This window comes from Cololabis saira, chromosome 19 (genome assembly GCF_033807715.1).
Source record: "Cololabis saira isolate AMF1-May2022 chromosome 19, fColSai1.1, whole genome shotgun sequence".
Taxonomy (NCBI): domain Eukaryota; kingdom Metazoa; phylum Chordata; class Actinopteri; order Beloniformes; family Belonidae; genus Cololabis; species Cololabis saira.
Window position 1 is genome coordinate 29,260,292 of NC_084605.1, and position 20,236 is coordinate 29,280,527.

General features: G+C 37.5%; 1 protein-coding gene across 1 annotated transcript; it reads left to right on the top strand.

Annotated features, from left to right (window-relative positions):
- Positions 1 to 2,224: 2,224 nt before the first annotated feature.
- LOC133419209 (cytochrome c oxidase subunit 7A-related protein, mitochondrial) lies at positions 2,225 to 9,840 on the top strand. Its single transcript, XM_061708244.1, has 3 exons — positions 2,225 to 2,383; positions 8,377 to 8,508; positions 9,201 to 9,840. The coding sequence occupies exons 1-3, from the start codon at positions 2,312 to 2,314 to the stop codon at positions 9,339 to 9,341; spliced, it is 345 nt and encodes a 114-aa protein (XP_061564228.1). The 5' UTR covers positions 2,225 to 2,311; the 3' UTR covers positions 9,342 to 9,840.
- The last annotated feature ends 10,396 nt before the right edge of the window (positions 9,841 to 20,236 follow it).

A 20,236-nucleotide genomic window follows, 5' to 3' on the forward strand; every position in this document is an offset into this window, starting at 1 on the left:
CTACAACAAAAATTAGGATATTCTTTAGATTTTTTTAATTTAATTACTTCAGAGGTGACCCCGTTGCTGTACATTAAAATAAATTAAATTTTTGTTTAAAAAAAATAAAAATAATTATAATTGAAAAAAATAAAATAATAAATATGATTATTATTATTATTATAAAGAATTTGACAAATGTGTAAATTTAACTTCCCAAATTACTTTACATTTCATCATGTAATTGATTTCCCTTCGGAGATTAATAAAGTATTTTTGAATTTGAATTAGGCTAAATTTGATCTGATTTGCTCAAGATCACACTTTTTTTTCACAAATAAATACTGATTATATTCAGAAACTCATTTTGGCAAAATCACGTTCTAAAACAGTAAGGTGGCTTCTGTTCCAGTCTTGCTTAATTTTCCTCTTCCTGGAGGAACATTGTTTTGCATTTTCGTGTTGTTGTTGTTGTTGTTGTTTTTTTGAGATAGTAAATGGTGATGATCTTTCTTTTTTTTTTTCAAAAACTTTATTTCACAAAAACATGACGTTTACAAATTATATATCTTCAACAGAACATAGAAATCACATTTCATGCCAGGGGCGATAAGAGTTTGCAAGAAAACATTAAAATGAGCACAGATATTAATAGTTTTGATCGCCTTTTGATTAAGAGAAAATTTTATGGAGTCGATGTACTGCTTGAGCTCACTGTAATAAGCAACAAAAGAGGGTTTCTATGTGTAAATTTACATTTGTGAATGTGAAATTTTGGCAACAGTATGATGAGGTTAATAATGAATGTTTCATTGGGTTTTGCCTTAATCCTGTCAAAGTCAAAGAGTCCAAACAGCACATCCCTCCAAAACAACTTAAATTCTTCTTCAATATTGTTAACAATAAAATTACATATATCAATCTAGAGGTTTTGGACAATGGGGCAGAGCCAAAATAAATGAGTAATTGTTTCAATATTTACAGAACAGAAAGCACATTTCACATCAATGTCTATTTTAAACCTTTTAACAATATGATCATTAGAAGGATAAAATCTATGAATTATTTTAAACGATATTTCTCTAACTTTGTTGGTCAACAGGTATCGGTTGAGTAAGAGCCAGACCTTTTTCCAGTCAATATGATCCATGTGCCTATTCCAGTGTGAGACCACATAAGGAACTGTGGTGACATCCTGTTTAAACAAGAATCTAATCAATCTATTGTTCTTACCATGGTTACCGGACAAACAGATTTTGCCAATTGGAGTATCAGTCAATGATAACAGGGATAATTGTTGGGTTTCCACTCTTTTTTTTAAAACTTTATTTAACATTTCAAAGTGCAAAATTCCTTTGAGGAAACATTTGTTTGCATCTGAAACAGAACAGGCTCACAACACACAAGCGAATATGTATACCTATACATTTGTTTTCTAAGATAATCTTCTCAGATTAAATAAAATAAAACAAAATAAATAAATAAAATAATCACAAAATAAAATAATCACAGTGAGTCACAATTGACATTTCAACAAAAGTGTTTACGCGTAGCAAGATTGTAACTTAAAGAGTAAGAGACTTTGACATGGTTTCACATAAATCATGTATAGACTGATTTTCTTTTGATAGTACCTTTATGGATGTTATATATTTTTTATTTCGTTTTTAAAACAGACTATGGAGGGTTTGCTGTTTTTCCATTTATTTTTATGTATATGATATGATGATTTCCAAAAATGAGAATGATGTTCACCATCTTGGATAACGTCTTTGGCAGACCATCCATATAAATCATGACCTGAAGCTTGCTAAACAAACAGTTGTTGATCCCAATATTTAACCAGCGATAAACATCTTGCCAAAAAAGCATTGTGACCGAACAAGAAAAGAATAAGTGTTCAATTGTTTCGTGTTCTGTCTTACAAAATACACAAGGAGCAGGATAAATATTGTTTATTATTTTAAACTGAGTTTCTTTTGCTTTGGGTGAAATTGGCCATTTAAGATAACTGCTGTATGTCTTTGTTAACGTTACTTCATTAACTGATAACTTTATTTTTGTTGATTTTTTTGATATCATTGAATAGCTTTTCTTTAAACACATTTCCAAGGGTTTCCACTCTTGGTTGAAGAGGTGATGGTTCTCGCCTCTCCTTCAGTCTCCACCATGGATGTATTATGGTCTCCACTCTGCCGACTGATTTCTGAACAGGCAGCGTTGAGCCGGCCGGCTGCTACGTCACTTTCCCGCGACGGTCGGGGATCCTTCTCGGCGGGGTAACCGTGGTGGACGCAGCACCTTCTCCTCCCTGCTGCCCTTCAGCCCCAACATGTACTACAAATTCAGCGGGTTCACGCAGAAGCTGACGGGCGCCGCTCCCGCGGCCGCCTACAGCCCGCAGGTGAGTGCGGGGCTCGGGGCTCGGGGACGGGACGGGTCGCTGCCCGCCGGGATGACCTTGATAGTTTCCTGAGATTACGAGCCGGTATTGTCTCACTATCGTCCTCAGAAACGTGAAGTGAGATTAAGTGAAAATACTTCAAGATATATAGATATACATATTTTTAAATGGTTTGTCCTAAGACGACCTTGTGAACCCGTTTCCTGTGCGGTTGTTATGATGAAGACGAGGCTCAGTAACAACAACATGGTATTTACGTGTTATTTCACATGTACTGTAGCTGATTTACATTGTTTTCTATGTCTATTGAGAGTTTACAGCAAATATATTTACTTTCCACTGTATGATAACTATTTCCCCCCTCCAGTGCCCTTTTTAATCACTTATCCTAAACTATTTCCCGTAGCCTATATCTCTGGGAGAATTCATTTTTATAGTCTCTGCAAAACAGAACCTGAAGCAAAAAAGGAGACTGGTTTATTTAGAAAAGTAAGGTGTTTGAACTTTAGATCTGAATATTTCAATTTTTCCACAGTTAAATTGTTTGAAATTAAGCATGCTTGTAGTGATTGTAGTTGTAAAGAGAGGTGTATGAGGTATTTGGTGACATTATGGGAGAATTCATTTTTATAGTCTCTGCAAAACAGAACCTGAAGCAAAAAAAAAAGAAAAGTTTTTCATCCTTTTCTTTTACAGTAAGGTAAGGTAATGAAAGAAATATATGAAAAAAAAAATATCTGCATTATCTCAAACTCAGTACTTCATATCTTTCTATTTCTGAGCCGCATTCATTCATTTGCCGTAAAGACTGAAATATGAAATACTGAAAATTTAGGAGCGGCTGATTTGACCACGTAAAAACGGCTGCTTGACCGCAGTCTCTGAAGACATGTTTTCAATAGAGATGCACTAACAGCAATTTTCTCTTTATGATACAATTGTTTTCAAAAAATTCATCCTGCTGACACTTATTTGGTCAGATTCCGTTTTATTTATAACTTAAATCAGCCGTAAACACTAGTTTATCCAGCTGCATTTAGTGTTTTCTGTCAGTGAACTGTCATCCACCCAAACAGCGGTCCCACATCCTACAGTGTGAAAGGTTCAACGACCACAACAACTGATCTCTCTATCAAACACTTCCTCATATGATTTCCTGTCAGTGCCAGATATCCTATGGTTCTGTCTACTGACTAGCCAATTCAAATGTAGCTTGAAATGACTGTTAATGCAACCCGGTGTTAATGAAAGCAAAGTGTTAAAAACATAAGTAAATAAAACAAGCTTAATGGTACTCTGAGAAAGAATGAAATGTGGTGGAGAGGTGGCAGCAGAGGTCAGAACTGTGACGCCATTTCAAGTTATCAAACGTACTGTGTTTATATACAGGCCGGGTCGCTTGCCAATCAGGCGTCCCAGCTTGGCCTTGTCTCGGTAATGAGGACCACATTCTCCTCTTACTACTTATAAAGCATTTTCAGGACACATAAAACCAACTTCAGAGCGGTTCATTCTCATGATCTGTTTGTTCACAGCAGCGCATAGTGATGACGGTAGTCCTACACCAGTCAGCATCAGGCTGTAACTCAAGAGGGGGTCATTAAAGTCTGAACATACCATTCTTGATGTCTTACACAAGATTAAGCAGATACAAGTGGTACATTGTGATTTTGTAATGATGCTATACAAATACAGAAATCTTGCATCTTTTTTTGATTCTGCTGTCACTTGTCAAAGCTGATCAGTTGTGCATCTTTTTCTTTTATTTTTAAATGTACAGTATCACAGATGGGTTCCTTTTGGATATGGCTCCTGTTCCTCTTCTCCACCACAATGTCTTTGTCGTGGTCCAATGTCTGGTTAGAGTGTTGAATAGGACATTTTTTATTTTATTTATTTGCTCAACTAAACTATAGAATTTTATTGCATAATAATATACCACAAAGCATTTTACAGAGTGCAACCCCCATCCCCCAAAAAACAAAAAAACAGCAATACTCTTTGAAGCCCAATTATAAAAGTGCCATTTTTGAAGAGCTTAATGTACTAATTGAATTGTTGATGCTTACTAAAGTAACTAACTTTTAGCTAACTAAAGACGTCTGTCCTTGCTTTATTCCATTCAGATCCCCCAAATACTTACTAACAGATAAATACTGCCTTTTTTTCTGTTAAAACAAAGATCAGTGAAGTCTAAAGTATCAGGTCCTCCAGTCTGCTGTGTTTGTCTCTTATGAGAGGATCAGTTTGGTGAAAAGTGCCTGCAGGAGGACCAGGAAGATCTGCTTATCCTGACTAATAATAGCTGAATGATTGACATTCATTTGCCCGACTGTCTGCGGCTGAGTCCATCCTCCGGCAGGCGACGGCTCTGGTCAGAGGTGGAACTCTGTCTGCACACGTGTGTGAGAGATTTCATTTTGTGGTCATGACCTTGGATCAGGCAATTTCTTTCTTTCTTTCTTTCTTTTTTTTCTTTTTTTTTCTTTCTTTCCCCCTCCTTCCAGCTCTGTTGACGAATGAACGCTGTGTAGTTTGGTACGGATTACAGAACACATATTTATTTTTCTGTTCCAAGCCAGTGGAGTGAAAATAGGATAAATAATTTAATTTACCTTTTGAAGACTGTTCCCTTCAGCTCAGTGTTGTGCTTCTCACGGCTTCAGTGTTTTAAAGAGTTTATACCACTAATTATGCTTATGAAATGCACAGTTATATTTTAAACTATCCTGTGCACACATTATTCTCCTGCACATTTTTTATATACAGGACTGTCTCAGAAAATTAGAATATTGTGATAAAGTTCTTTATTTTCTGTAATGCAATTAAAAAAAAAAAAAAAAAAATGTGATACATTCTAGATTCATTACAAATCAACTGAAATATTGCAAGCCTTTTATTATTTTATTATTGCTGATTATGGCTTACAGTTTAAGATTAAGATTCCCAGAATATTCAAATTTTTTGAGATAGGATATTTGAGTTTTCTTAAGCTGTAAGCCATGATCAGCAATATTAAAATAATAAAAGGCTTGCAATATTTCAGTTGATTTGTAATGAATCCAGAATGTATGACGTTTTTGTTTTTGTAATTGCATTACAGAAAATCACAATATTCAAATTTTTTGGGACAGTCCTGTATATGAGAGAGAGAGCGAGAGATGTGTGTATATATACATATATGTATACGTGTGTACACATACACATATTATCTATATCTCTTGTTTTGAAGCAACTGAGTAAAAACCTGATTAAAGAGAGAGTGCGTGCGTGCGTGCGATCAAACAGCAGCAGGTGGCCAGGTAACGTGATAAACATGGATTTAATACTCTCACCCAGACGTTACACTCGTAGGCGCAGGTGTTTCAACAGTCTTAATAAAGTCCTGTTAAATCTATTGCTTCTTCCTGACAGGTGTTTCTCTTATTTTGTTCAAGTAATTTGAAATAACAAAATGCCTCTCGCGTATAATGCAATAAAGCAGAGAAGCAACAGGAGATGCATCCTACAAAATAATTTAACAGTTGAAATAAATGCATCTCTAAAACAGTTGTATAGATTGCAGTTCCTGCCAGGCTGTTGTGTTGGTTTACTGATGTAATTTCTTTTAACTCAGTTGCAGCTCAGACCTTGCATTAAATCCCATCCAGAGAAATCCAATCAGCATAAAAACCTTATGGATTAGTTGGTGGTGTCTCCTCCTGCAGGACATTGTTAGTGGGTAAGAAAACCAATCCTACCCAAGAGTTCAGAGATGCTGAATGAGACAGTTCTGCTGAATGTCACAAACATAAAGAGAATTGTTTAGGTGTTTTTTCCTAATAAAAGTATTCAATATTTTGGTTTCCAAATGCTTAGATGGAGCATTCATTATTTGTTTATGTGCCAAAAAGCTGCAGCTGAAGTTATGTCTTTTTGTTTTTCATTAAGGATGCACCATCAATTAATTACACTGTTACATTTATTTGTGTTTTAATTGTAAATTATACTCGTTGCAACTTTAAAACACTGATAACCAATTTAGGGTTGAATGTGTCAAACAGTTTCAATCTACTCTTATAGCGTACTTAATCAGATTTATCTGGTACACAAGAAAAACATTGCTTTGTCATTCAAATTAAGATTATCACCAAATTTATATTTTTTCCTGATTTTAAATGCGTTCTTCTGTTAAGCCCAGCCGTATCCATTCACTTAGGAAAACTACTCCCATGAGGACCCATGAATGGGTCTGGTTCCCTTCCCATTCAGAGGCTTCTTCACCAGTACAGAGCCAATCGTAGTGTAGACCAGACTTTATACAGGAGCGTCCCAGAGTCACTATTTAAAACAACCAAGATGGCAGCAGAGCTGCTAATAACAGTTTGAATCAACACTTTTTTTTTTCTTTCTTAACTGCAAAAGCGACCACAGCCATTCACAGGTTTTCATGCTCCACTTTACACCGTTTTGGAGTGTTTTTTTTTTTAATGATACCAGTTTGGTACCAGCTTAGTTCTTCAGATTGGTTGGATGCCCGTCCAGAGGCAGTTTCTTCTGTCCATTAATACTTTTATTTGTATATCTACTATGTGACTGTCACCGACAAAATGTCATAAATAACAGTGAGGATAAAAATCTCTTAATCTTCATCTTACTTCCTGGAAATCGAAGTCAAGTCCAGAGGAACAAGACTGAGAGTTTACTCCTTGATGGGGGTCATTTCAGACCTTATTTGGCCTCGGCTCAATCGATCCCTTTTTTACTTGCAGCTGCAACCACATATGCTCTTCAAGTTACACAAAGTCAGTCATTTCCTTCGATTCCTTCATTACTAGATAAGATGTGGAAATTATATTATAAATCATATTTGTAACATAATCCCCAGAGATGAGCTTCGGTTGTGAACACATTGCGTAAAGGCCTGAATTAAGTGGCAAAGTAAAAGTAATCTGTTTTTAGCACCTCCACATATTTGTCCATATTTGACTAATTTAATTTCCCCACTCCCTGACTCCACACAAGGTAGTAGGTGTCCCTGCAACATCCAGGAATCTTCTTTTAGATAACAATTTTGTCTCTAGTCTATTTCACTTTTAGTATATAGTTTAAAAAACAGAGCAGTCTTGTTTTCTTTTACTTGGTGTGAGTGGATTAATGTTATCAGGAGTAAAGTGGGATTTATGAAAGGGACATGTTTTATTAAAGCATGTTTCACAAACACAAAACATAATGTTAATACAATAATGTTTAATAGTGTTGATTTGCTGCTGGAGGTGTTCTTCAATAACTAAGCAGACACTTAAACAGTCTCACAAGTGGGTCTGTTGTAAGATTTGATCGATGAGGCAGTTGTGTAATCACCGGCTTTTATGCACAAAGGATGAGCCTACCAAATGACTATTGAGTTTTTTTTCTTTCTGCTTACAGAAGATCAATATGAAGAGACTCTACAACATTCAAGTCTTTTCTGTTACTGTTTACAAAATTCTCGCCGTGTTGGATCTCGTCCCTCAGAATCCATATATCCATCGCATGGACTTAGGGTTGCAAGAAAGCTATTTCATCTTTTTCAAATAGGAGTTTGCCTCGACTCTTAAATTTCTATTTGCATTGAGCGGGCATTGAAATGCAGCCAGCTGGAAAAAACAATGTATAGCGTGTTCTCATTATTAAATTCTTACCTCTCGTGCCTAATAATGCTCCGGGTGGCAGACTGCGTTCAGTCATCTTTCTTTTGTCATTTGTCCCTTTTTTAATTTTCTTCATTCCACTCCTTTTTTTTTGTGGACTTTTATTCTCATTCACTCCATCATGGCTGGACGGAGTAGGTGTGGAAGTTCAGTAGGTTTATACGAGTAGGAAATGTCAAGTCCTGCTTCTGCGAATGCTACCGGAGGTCTGCAACGCACTTAGGGGAGGAAGAACTCGCTTTAACAACTCGCTTTAATCGTATTTTTCTTGTGCACATAAAAAAAACTGAACCATGCGTGATCGTCTACTTTTCTGTTCAGGGACTGAAGCCAGTCGTACCCGAGTCCCCGACCATGATCTTCGCCAGCCCCACCAAGATGGCGTCAGAAGCAGGGACCGCGGTGGAGTACATGGGAACAAACAGGGTTCCTGACTTCCAGAGGTTATTCCAGGTAACGAACAAGAAACAAAAGGTGTCACAGGCATGGCATTATTATCTTAATCATAACTTTTTTATCGTACGTATAAAATATTCAGAATGAAAGTTAATGAACGACAACCTTTACCAGTGAAGTAAAGATTTATTTTCAGGTAATTACTGATATTTAGTACTTAATATAACAAAAATAAGGCCTAAATGAAAATGACGGTTTCCACTGATGGAGTTTGCTTTTTGCTTATTGAAAGAATGCCTTGTTTTTTTTCTAAATGGGGAAAAATTAATCCGCCAAGACTAACTGCACATTGAAGAAAAACACTTTTGGAAATAATTGTCATTTCAGTTTTTCTAATCAAAGCTTTTAATGACATTTTTCATCTTTCATTAAAATGTCTTATGTCTTTTTCAATCGAAGCTTTTGCCGGCATTTTTCATTCTGAAGACCGAACGTACAAACAATTATTCTTTTAGTACAAGACTGAATAAATTAAAAATGTGTTCCCAAGTTTAGGACCTTGAGTGTAGTAGAAAAATGCAGCATCTATATGAGGTGCAGCAAATGTTGCTATTTACCCCAAATTCAAATGTTGAGCCGTCTTACTGTAATTGACTCTTTTTTTTTTTTTTCATGTGTACTCTGCCCTGTTTTCACACGTTTATATTCTGATTCTCAACACTTTTTTCCCACGTGTCCTCCCTTCTCAGGTATCAGACGGTGTCCCTGTTCATCTGAAGCGCGGGTATCCCGACAAGCTGCTGTACCGCACCACCATGGCTCTCACCCTGGGCGGTGTGGTGTACTGCCTGGTGGCGCTGTACATCGCCGCCCAGCCCAACAGAAAGTGACCAACATAAGCCCAGGATCTTCCTGTAACACCTCTGACTTGTTGCTTCTGCAGTCTGCTAAATGTTCACCGTCTCGGTCTACCCTCGCCACACCACCTCTTGGGACTCTTCGTAGATGAGAAATTTATCACGGTTGTTTTCAAACGGGGGCGGGGCTTTCTGCGAAAATCACCATGAAATTACCTGAATTTAAGTTGAACTGAATATAATTAAATATTAAAACAAAAAGGGGGGCGGGGGGGGGGGCTGGCGCTGTCGTGACGAGCTTTATATTTGTAATTTTAGTTCCTAACATTCAGCATGGAGCTCGGTATTATTTGCTTGCTCTGTTATTGTTGGTGATTTGATAAGAAATTGTTCATGTGAACAATTTGTTTTGGGGCCAGAAAAAAGTTTGAAAACAACTCCACCATCAGGACTTTAATACCAATGACAACATTTATCTGTTTCCTTTGAAAAAGATGTCTAACTTAATAAATTTTAATGAGAAAAACCCTAATTTGATCCTTTTTGTCATTGGACTGAGATGGCTCCACCCCAGCAGAGCTGTGATTTATCTCCACGGGATTGACAGATTCATAAGAAATGCTCCCGTCTGGATCACAGCTGCTGCTCATTTGGCCCGTTGGACCCTCTCATACGGCCTTCACGTGTGGGCACTGGTGTAATGTGAGATGTTCCTCACCATCACAGCTGATCATCTGGTTAAAATCCAGGAGCTTCCTGTTCTCTTTTGTTCAATCATGTCCACGAGTATCTGGAAAACTACAGTTTAATGTGTTGATGCATCCTCACAATGGATATAAAAGGAAAACAGACAATGTGATCAAAGTGTACATTTAACTTTAATTTAAGATGTTTTACAACAAAAATATGGAATTTAGTGTTTCAAAGTTAAAGTACCTTTATGGGTACCTCAGAGTGACATAACTGTACATATAACAATGATTTTAAAATCCTGTCTGTGGACATCACCGAATTCTTTCTTGAGTTTCCTTTCTTGAGATGCCTAGTCAGACTTTCACTGCAGTCACCTTCAGCTGCTGATTATTTGTGAGCCTTTCTGCCTTCAGTTTTTTACTGAAAATTATGTTGGGTTGAGATCAAGTGATCAAATTAGCCATTAAGAAATATTTTGTTTGTTTACATAAGTCTTGCTTTTGCAGTATGTTTAAGGTCATTAAACGTGACTGTGAAGCCTATAACTGGCTAAATGTGAGGAGAGTTTATAGCTCTGTAAACCTCAAAACTAATCTAGCTGCTCCCGTCAGGAGCCGCATCATCAGTGAACACCAGTGAGTCTGTTCCAGCGGCAGCCGTACATTCCCATACCATAATACTGCCTCCACCCTGTTTGACATTTTTGTGCAATCTCTTCAATTAAAGCTGAAAGTGTACACTTTGTGGTGTAGTAATGTATGAGTGCCATTGTTCAAATAATTCTAGACATAATTGTGTGAATAATTAGTAATTTTCTTTTGAAACCCTGTTTTTGTCATATTTTCAGGTAGAAACATTAAACGGGTGAGGATAGCATTTTCCAACCAAAGATTAAAACCTATGAAAAAAATGTGAATATAAAAAGAATAAACTGGAGCCAATTTAAATGAGTAAAGACCTTCAAGATCATACTCTCGTAAAGTCGTTGGATAAATGATGGACCTTCTGTAGAGAATCCTTTCGGGACCCCTACATAAACTTAAGTTTTTCCTATAAGTACTAACACCTTCATCCATGGACTTGAAGAAAAACACGAGTCAGGTTTCGGCTGGTGTTCCGTTCAAATACTGCGAAGGTCTTTATTGTAAGAATTACAATCAGTACCAAACACAGGAGAGCCGGCTTCCCGGTGACCGACTCTGAAAACTTGTAGATTTTTACTCTTCTTTTATACTGTTCAAAAAGCAGGGGCCGCCCCAAGCTTCATCAGTCTTTCTCCGTTATGCGCGATCTGTCTCATTTACGCTCCATCAGACAGGTTCTGCCTTCAATTCAAAACCCAAACAGGCCCCATATTTATGACATCACTGGTATATGTGTACAATTTTAGCGCATACATATGATTTTTCTGTTGACATTTGGCCCCGCATCTATATGTCTTCTGCAACCACCACATCTCAATGGTCGCATAGTCAAAAAGCAGTTCAACTTATTTCTCCTTCATACTGCGGCTCACAGTCACCAATCTGCGCTCATCTTTTATCAGTGATACAGCTGTATGGGGCCTGTACGTGTGTGTGCTTCTCAGGGGCCATCTGCCCCGCGAGAGAAACACACACTCATTCCTACCCTCTCAGCTTAAAGCTCTATAAAGACTACTCTAAAACAAAAAGAGTCTCCAATGTTAGATTCCAACCAAATGACTATATATATATATATATATATATATATATATATATATATATATATAAAACACCAATTCCTCTACACTTACAGAAGCACACGAACACACTCCAGCAGCACTTGTGATGCTGTAACAATCATCTGCTTTCCCACAGTTGTGTATGTAAAAGTTCATGGGCTTCATTACGGGTCAAGTATGCTTCTTTTGGGTACAATTTCCTGTCATTTTAAGGAAATGTATTTTTTTTAAAAAGGCATGAATCCTACAAAAGTAGTACAAGTAATTTCTATGACGTACTGGCTGGTCTACACATTTGATGCCGTGTTATAAGACAACTCACCATGGGGACATAGAGACCAAAAGCAATATTACTGCAGCTTTACTCATTTGCAAAGGATAAAATTGCTAATCAGATGTTCCCCCCCCTGTCTATCCTCACACTTATTGTGTAAATTGGTGCAGAGTGGTCGAGTGGCTCTGAAAGAGACACTTCAAACATGGAAATCGTGTCATTTCTTTCCTGTCAGCAGAGGCAGAAGAATACATGCTCTCTCATTGAAACTGAAGAGCCAAAGACAAGATGGACCTATCCCAATGTGATAAATCTGAATTTACATCAGTGAATAGCAAGTGTGGGATCAGAAATTGTGTGAACAGCAATAATCCTTGACGGTACCCTGCTGTGTGTCAACACACACCGACGTGAGTTATGAAATCAGACACGTTTAAGTTTGGGCTCTAAATTGGGATTAGATGTGGACTGAACGCTGCTGCCTCCCTTCACAGCCACAGGTTATTATTGTCTGTTGGGTGCCACCGGTATCGTAATGTCATAAAGCAAAAGTCACAAATTGTTCATTTGGAGCTGGTAATGATCTCAGTGGTCTCATGAGGTTTCTCCAGTCAAGAGATCTGAATGCAGTCAAATGCTTTGGTACTCGGGTATAACAGCAGGAGAGTGATCATGCATCTCATGAATGTGCAGAATATATATAGACGATTGTGATGATCAATATTTACTGCCTGGAGAACTGAAAATGGATCAGTCTCAGTCTTTTTTTATTTGACTTTTATTACATTAGAGATGTATGAATCCAATATAATTCATACCTTTTATATTGCTTTTTTTTTTTTTTTTAAACATCTTGCAACCTTAATATGTAAAACTGAGTATACAACAACAACACAAAGCATGAAATATCTTGGACTTATTCTGTATCAAATAAAATAAAAGGTAGTATTACAGCTTTTAAATTATAGATAAAATATTAAAGAATCTGCACTTTGGTCATACATTTGCAGGGTTTACCTGGAGCAATTTCCATTTGTTAGCGGAACTATAGACATATTTATCAATTTTGTCAAACAGTATTCCCCATTAAGTATTGAATAGAGTCTGCTTGTTTTATTTTCTCACACTCCATTTATTATGTCCCCCAAGGACCCTGTCACCAATATATTTTCATTTAGGGAGAAAAAATAAGATTGCATGATGTTTATTCAACTAGATTGTACTGAATTCTGATTTCTGTATGCAGATTTCTTCAGGCCCTAATATTTCCCCCCATTTCCTACACTGTATATTTAGGCTCTTTAGTTCACTCAATGCACTTTCTAACCTCAAGAGATTTTTGATGACTTTTTTATTTTGATGAATGAAAAATGTCTGATAGACAATAGCCATTATCGTCAGCTATAGTGCAGTAAGCTGTTATTCTCCGATTCCCCGAGTGCCTTTTTGTGGTGATTGTGCAGCGATGAGGCAGGGTCACATGACACCTTGCAGCTGAATACTCTTCAAGTGATTTGCTGCTTCATACCGACATTTTAGGAGGCCAATCTGTATCCTTCTTAATGGTCTTGCCACACTCATCTGGCCTTGATTTTTTCTCAAAGTGTTTCCCAGCCGAAGGCCAGATGGAAGGGAACGAAGGGCAGAGCAGGAATTACGTGAAGATAGTTGATGCACGGGTGTGGCAGAGCATCACCACAGCAGGTAACGAGTGTGATCATGATGTTGGCAGCTTGTAAACTGCTGCAGGTAAATCACAACCAAAGATTGAAACACCCCCAAATCAACCCCCACCCATGACTGCAGTGCAGACGTTGGTGCCAGTTTCCCTGATTAAAGCAGTAAAACAGTTTTCTGATCTTCAAAGATCCTCTAGATCAGTGGTCCTCAACCTTTTTTCAGTGATGTTCCCCCTGTGAAATATTTTTTCAGCCAAGTACCCCCTAACCAGCGCAAAGCACTTTTGGTTGTAAAAAAAAAAGACCTAAAACAGAGCACTGTGCCATCAGTAACTGATTTATTAAACATAAAAATATTGCTGCTATGCTTCAACCACGACTCCATCGTTGGTCCAAGTGATTGACAGGTGAAGCCAGGTGGCATTTGACAGGTTAGGTGGAACCATCCTGGTGTGGGGGATACTCTGCGGTTTTAGGATAATAAGTTGAATAGCCTACTCCTGAAGATAAAATTAATTTTATGAATTTAGACTTATATTTTCCTCAATTATTTATGAAATATTTATTTTCGAAGGATTTTTGCATGGATGCTACTTTTTAAATATATGTATATTCTAAAATCTCACGTAGGCTACCCCCTGGAGTGCCTTCACGTACCCCCAGGGGTACGCGTACCCCCATTTGAGAACCACTGCTCTAGATTATGTTTACCTGCACGTTTATCCCAGTTTGTCATTCAGAAATATTTACCACCACACAACGTGGCAGAGATGGGCACTGGACCAGATGTGCAGCTCTCACCTTACAAAGCCAGGGTCCCACTTGGCCTCTTGGGACCAGATCTCTCCAAGACTGGAAGGGAAGCTGAAAATCTGGAAGTAGCTGAGAGCAAAACTTTTGCTTATTTATGGAGGAAAAACAATCCAGAGCAGTTGCTTCTTTTTGAGTGTCCAGCAGGCAGAGTCTCACCAAAGATATAAAACAAGTTAAATAAGGCTGTCAGGAGACACCACTCCCTCCCTGCTCTACCGTCACTCGGTCCATTGCCCCCTACTACGATTAGGACCATGAACTCAGGGACAGCACATTTCACTTTCCCTTATTTGCACTACCTCACCTGTTTAACATATATTTATTTCCTATTTTATTTCATCATGTAAATAATATTCAAGTTTAGTTTATGTTATTTTAATTGTGGACAGTTAGTGAAAATTCTCAGTGTTCCACAGTAGGATCTTTTTTTTTTTTAGAAAGAATTGAAAGCATCTGATCATGAAGTCATGGGATTAATCTTTTGGGTACCGTGAATTGTTTTCAGCATGGATTAGATTTTCACCTTAGGTCTTGTTCAGATGAAAAACTCCATGCTGTTTTTTTTTCTTCATAAAAGAAAAGCTCAAAAGCCCTTTCCTGCTGTCTCTGCATCCTCCTTGCGTCATCACATCCCACTTGAAAATCCCTCAGCAACAATGGATCCTTTTGTTGTGGTTCTTAGAGTGTACAGGAGAGACGGGACGACATGTCTACGATGCAGCACTCCAACTGTCAATGAAGCACGCTGCCAAGGGAGTGTGAACACATGAAAGTGGGGTAAAAAGAGAGTCAAAACACAGGGAGCAAGTGGGATGTGAGGAGGGGGGGGATGGGTGTGAGAAGGAGGCTGTTAAATGGAGGATGGGTGTCAGTTATCAAAAGAAAATTGAAAATAAATTCCTTTTTACTGGAAGGAATCCCTCTGAGAGGAAGTTGTTCACACCTTGTGCTCATCCTTCCTGGCATGCCAACTTCTCAATATGAGGGGGAAATGGATGCGTAGAATCACATGACTGTAATTTAATCCCGACGACATGCTCTAACCTGTGCAGTAAAATGCTGTGATCTACAGTGTCAAAGAGGATGGAGGGTGTCATAGAAAAACTACGCTAAGAATGCAGAATTGCATTCAGAATTGTTACCTTGCATTAACACATTATTATTACACGCATTTCAATATCCTTTATTTAATGAAAGTAAAATTTGAGAAAATCATGTTTTCGATTCATTTTAAAGCTCAATTCATTGATTGTTGACCACAAGGGGCAGATGGGAGTGTAAAATGCATAAATGGACTATGGTAAGATGCCTATATTGCTATCAGAAGGAAGAAAAGTTCATACCGCTGTGACTTTATACATTTAGCATTTCATCTTTATGAGGATAAAATATGTACTGTCAAAATAACCACTAATCCATCATTTCTGGTTGAGGAAGCTCTGTTTGTATTCTAGACACAGGAACAAGAGGATTGTTTCCTCTTCTAGTCTAATAGAAAAAGATGTTGTGAGATTGTCTAAACAAGGATATCTGATAGGATGGGGAGAAAATACTCCTCTGCAGGGTATATTTTTCTTCCATGGATGAATAACTGAAAGTGTGAAGCGGTGCAACAATAATCATTTTTATTCTGTGAGCAAATTTGTTGTTTCCTCGTCTTTTCCTTATTTCTAAGTTTGATGTTTTGGTCTTCTCTTGATTTTAGGTTTGGGTGGCATAAACACTGGAAAATGAGAAAGGTTTTTTTTTTTTTGAGGTTATAGTTGTGTCTAAAAATAATAAACATTGCAGTTGTCTGGGACCGTCGAGTCAAATGTTCAGAATAAGGTTGAGACATATAATCCACTAGCAGCAGATATATCAGAATCCACCGGTGGCTGCACTCTCAGGATTTATCACCTCTGACTGCAGTGAAACTTATTTTCATTGCACATTTAATATTTATTTCAAGTCTCCCTACGCTCTTACATTCTGGTGGTGCCCGTATAAAATTATTCAGTCTGTTGCTGTCGACTCAATAATGAACAATATACATTTGTTTCTCCTCTCCCGGGTATTTTTGGATTGCTTTCCGTTCGGCTTTTTAAATATTTAAGAATCCTCGCGTTCAAATGCCTGACTTCAATCATTTTCACCGACTTACTTTCAGTTAAGATTCACTGCACTGTGGGGCAGATTCCTTTTATATGGTTAAATAAAATGTTCAAATCAAGTGTCTAAAACGGCAATGTCTTTATTATTTTGCATTTTATAAAAGCATCTTTTGATTTTATTGTTGGTTATATAAAAAACTAAATTTGAAAATCAGGACATTGCATCCATGAAATGACACCCTTAATGAATACAAGTAAATATAAGCCTTATAACATGGTGAAATGGTTTCCATGGCAAATGCCAATTAGTTGAAGAAGAAAACTGCACACCTTCTTCTCACCGTACTAGTGTTTATTGGGCCAACGTTTCGGTCATAGACCTTTTTCAAGGCATCAAACAGATCGGAACAAAAGCTTGTCTATTATAGGCTGGTAGGCCTATGTGGTCCAATCAGGCGCCGCCACACAAACACCTGAGCACCTTCAAACAAGGTCACATACTGAAGTACAGTCAGCAAGCATCACCAAAACACAGGGAAAAAGAAACAACACTGTGGCAGGGTGGAGGAGCTGCAGCCACTCAGGTTGATTAGGGCACAGGTGGCCCCAATCAACCTCTCCACCCTGCCTGGCTTGATAAGGCATGGCTGCACAGCAGAAAGAGTCTACTGTGAAGGAGCTGAAGCAGGTGTTGGTGGTTGGTGAATAAAGAGTTCTGCACTGAAACCTGTGTCCTCTGTCCTGTCGGTCGGCCCCCGTAGCACTCGCCGTGCTACAAACACCTACAAAGTGCATGCATAAAATACATCAATCAATGACCATCAAATCCAAAGGTATAATCATTAGAAAGGGAGGGTGATTATACCTATAAAGTGTAAATCTTAGATAGCAATCAATTTAAAATATTTGCAACGAGTGAAGAGAGTCACACAGCAAAAATCCCATCTAAGTGTTCTGATCTCATACAGTACAAAAGGGGGGATGAATGTACTGTAAAAACTCAAAGTACATCAAAACTTATCATGAAAAGAACATCTTCGAATAAATAGGAGTCAGGCCCAGTCTCCTAATCGACCCAATTCCTGGAGAAAGGAAGGGAAAGGAGAACTGGTCAAATTCAACTCTCAAATAATTTAAAGATTAAAAGAGGTGAATATATATACATACACACATTACACAAGTTATACATATAGATACTGGCTCTTGTTATTGTGGGGAAGTGTGAGGAAGGAAACTACACATGATAAAAAACCAAATCATAACATAACACTCAAAGGCAGTTCATCATTCAATCCCTTAAGTGCCAGTGTTTGTAAGTAAAAATCCAGAAGAGCTCTCCACGTTTTAGCAGCAAGTCCAGATTCCCACCCCTCCGTGGAAGGCTGACTATTTCAAGTCCACAAAAACGTAAAGTTGAGATGTCATGTTTGTTCTCGTTGAAATGAACAGCCACAGGATAGTTACTGTCTTTTCTCCGTATGGAGCTTTTGTATTCACTTATCCTTTGTTTTAACTGTCTGGAAGTTTTTCCCACATATGCTAGACCGCAAGGGCAGCGTAGCATATGGGTGATTCTTCAATTCGGGGGAACTTTTGACTTTTGAAAAAAAAAAAAAAGTTCTTTAATCTGTTTTTTCTTGTCACAAGGTGTGGTTGTTGAAGACCCAAACGCAGGAGAGCAGGAGGCAGGAGTTCGCAACAAAACAGGATTTATTGAGCAAAAACAAAACCAAAAACGCTGCTGGGCAGGATCAAAAGCAGAACAAAAACTGGAATCCAAAAAACGACGAGGAGACATGGAGGGAGCAACCAGTACGGACCGACAGGGAACAAAGGAATGACAAGACCAGATATACACAGGGGATAACGAGACACGACGAGACACAGGTGCAGACACAATCAGGGCAAATGGGAAACAGGAGGGACAGAACTGAAACTTAAACTGGGGGGAAGTGTCAAACCCTGACATTTCTATTTCAAAAGGTTTATCAATTGGTCTGGAACAAAGATCTTAGCATAGCTTTGATTGTACTTCATGATCATTTTGATATTATGATGCTTTTTTCAAAGTTGTCACAGCAAAATGTCATTACCATCACAAAAAGAAAACACTTTAATACAAAATCATTTGACAAGCAAAGTTGTCCCAATCATTCCAGTAAGTACAAAACATGCTATTTAAGAATCATGTTCTAAATATTTGTAAGTACATTTAAAATACATTTTAACACCATGTTCTCTCTAACTTTTTAATATATTGCCTTGTCTCAACAATGAAATATTGCATACTAATGAGAATATTTGAATTGCAATGCATATTTTTTTCAGAAAATGCAAATTTAGACATTTAAACATTACCACAATGTTTGAGGTAAAACCCAAGTTAACAAAAAAGCAACATTTTCTGTCAAAAAGTGTATTGTGACGGTAATGACATAAAAATTAACACTGGTGTTTTTTTTGTTGTTTTTTTGACAACAAAGATAAAGAAAATACTACTTTTTAAAAACAACACATTTTGAACACTTAACCTTCCACTAAAATGTATCATTTGGTAAACTACCACAGCATTGCTTATGTAATAATATCTTCTTCGGGCCGGCTGGTTCGATTCTGACATAAAAAAGGATCAAACAAGAAAACTGGCATGCTCAACTCAAATTTCCCATATGATGGGTGTCAATCCAAAAATAATAAAATAGAAAATAAAGTTTTCAGCACTCTCAAATAAGTGTGTAGCATTTTAATTCATGCACAGCAACAGTGGTGTGACCCATATTAAACAACAGTCAGGGACCTGCCGGTGATTATCTACCAGCTTATACAAATCATCAGAACAATGTCATAAAAAGACAAATACTAGTAAGAAATATGGTATAGTAAGAAAAATAGTATTTAAGTCATTAAAAAACATATGTCACATTCTGAGACTGCAACAACCATCAGATGGTACTCAGCAAGGTCACGGTAAGCTTTTGCCCTATTTGCTCTCACAATTTTCCGTCCTCTCATATGACTGGGAGTTTTATCATGAGAACTGTCAGAAATATCAGGTGAAGCTTCAAGAATGGGCACTTCATTCTCATGTTCTCCCTGACTTATAGAAGATATGGGAGGTGTGTTTGCAGCTATATAACGTTTCATCTTCTCTCTGTTTTTATTACTGGCCCTACTGTTTCTTTGGTTAACTTTCCACTGTCATCTCCTGCATCTTTGATAATTGTGAGATGGCTTTCAATTTTCATGTCTCTTTTCTTTTTTTGTATCTCTCTTTTTTTCTTTCAAGATATTGCTGATATTTCTCAGGATCTTCCTTGATTTTGTCTCTGTATTTTTTTGACCGTTGAGCTGGTTTACAGTAGCTGGGGCCATGTTGACATCTTCAAACAAAAATAATGTAAATTATGGTTTGTCACTGTTCAATTATGTATCATAGTAAAGTAGTGCATGTAAATTAAACTAATATATTCTAGTTATAAGGTAATAAACAGATAAATTGTCATTACCATCACAGTCACTTGTGTGATGGTAATGACACGTGATGGTAACGACAATTCTCACTCTTTGCAGAAAATGTTGGCTAATTTTTTGACTAGCTAAGCTAACCGGTTAGCTAAGCACACTGTACACTGAATATATGTAAATAAAGTGAAATTTCCTATTAGTGAAATAAA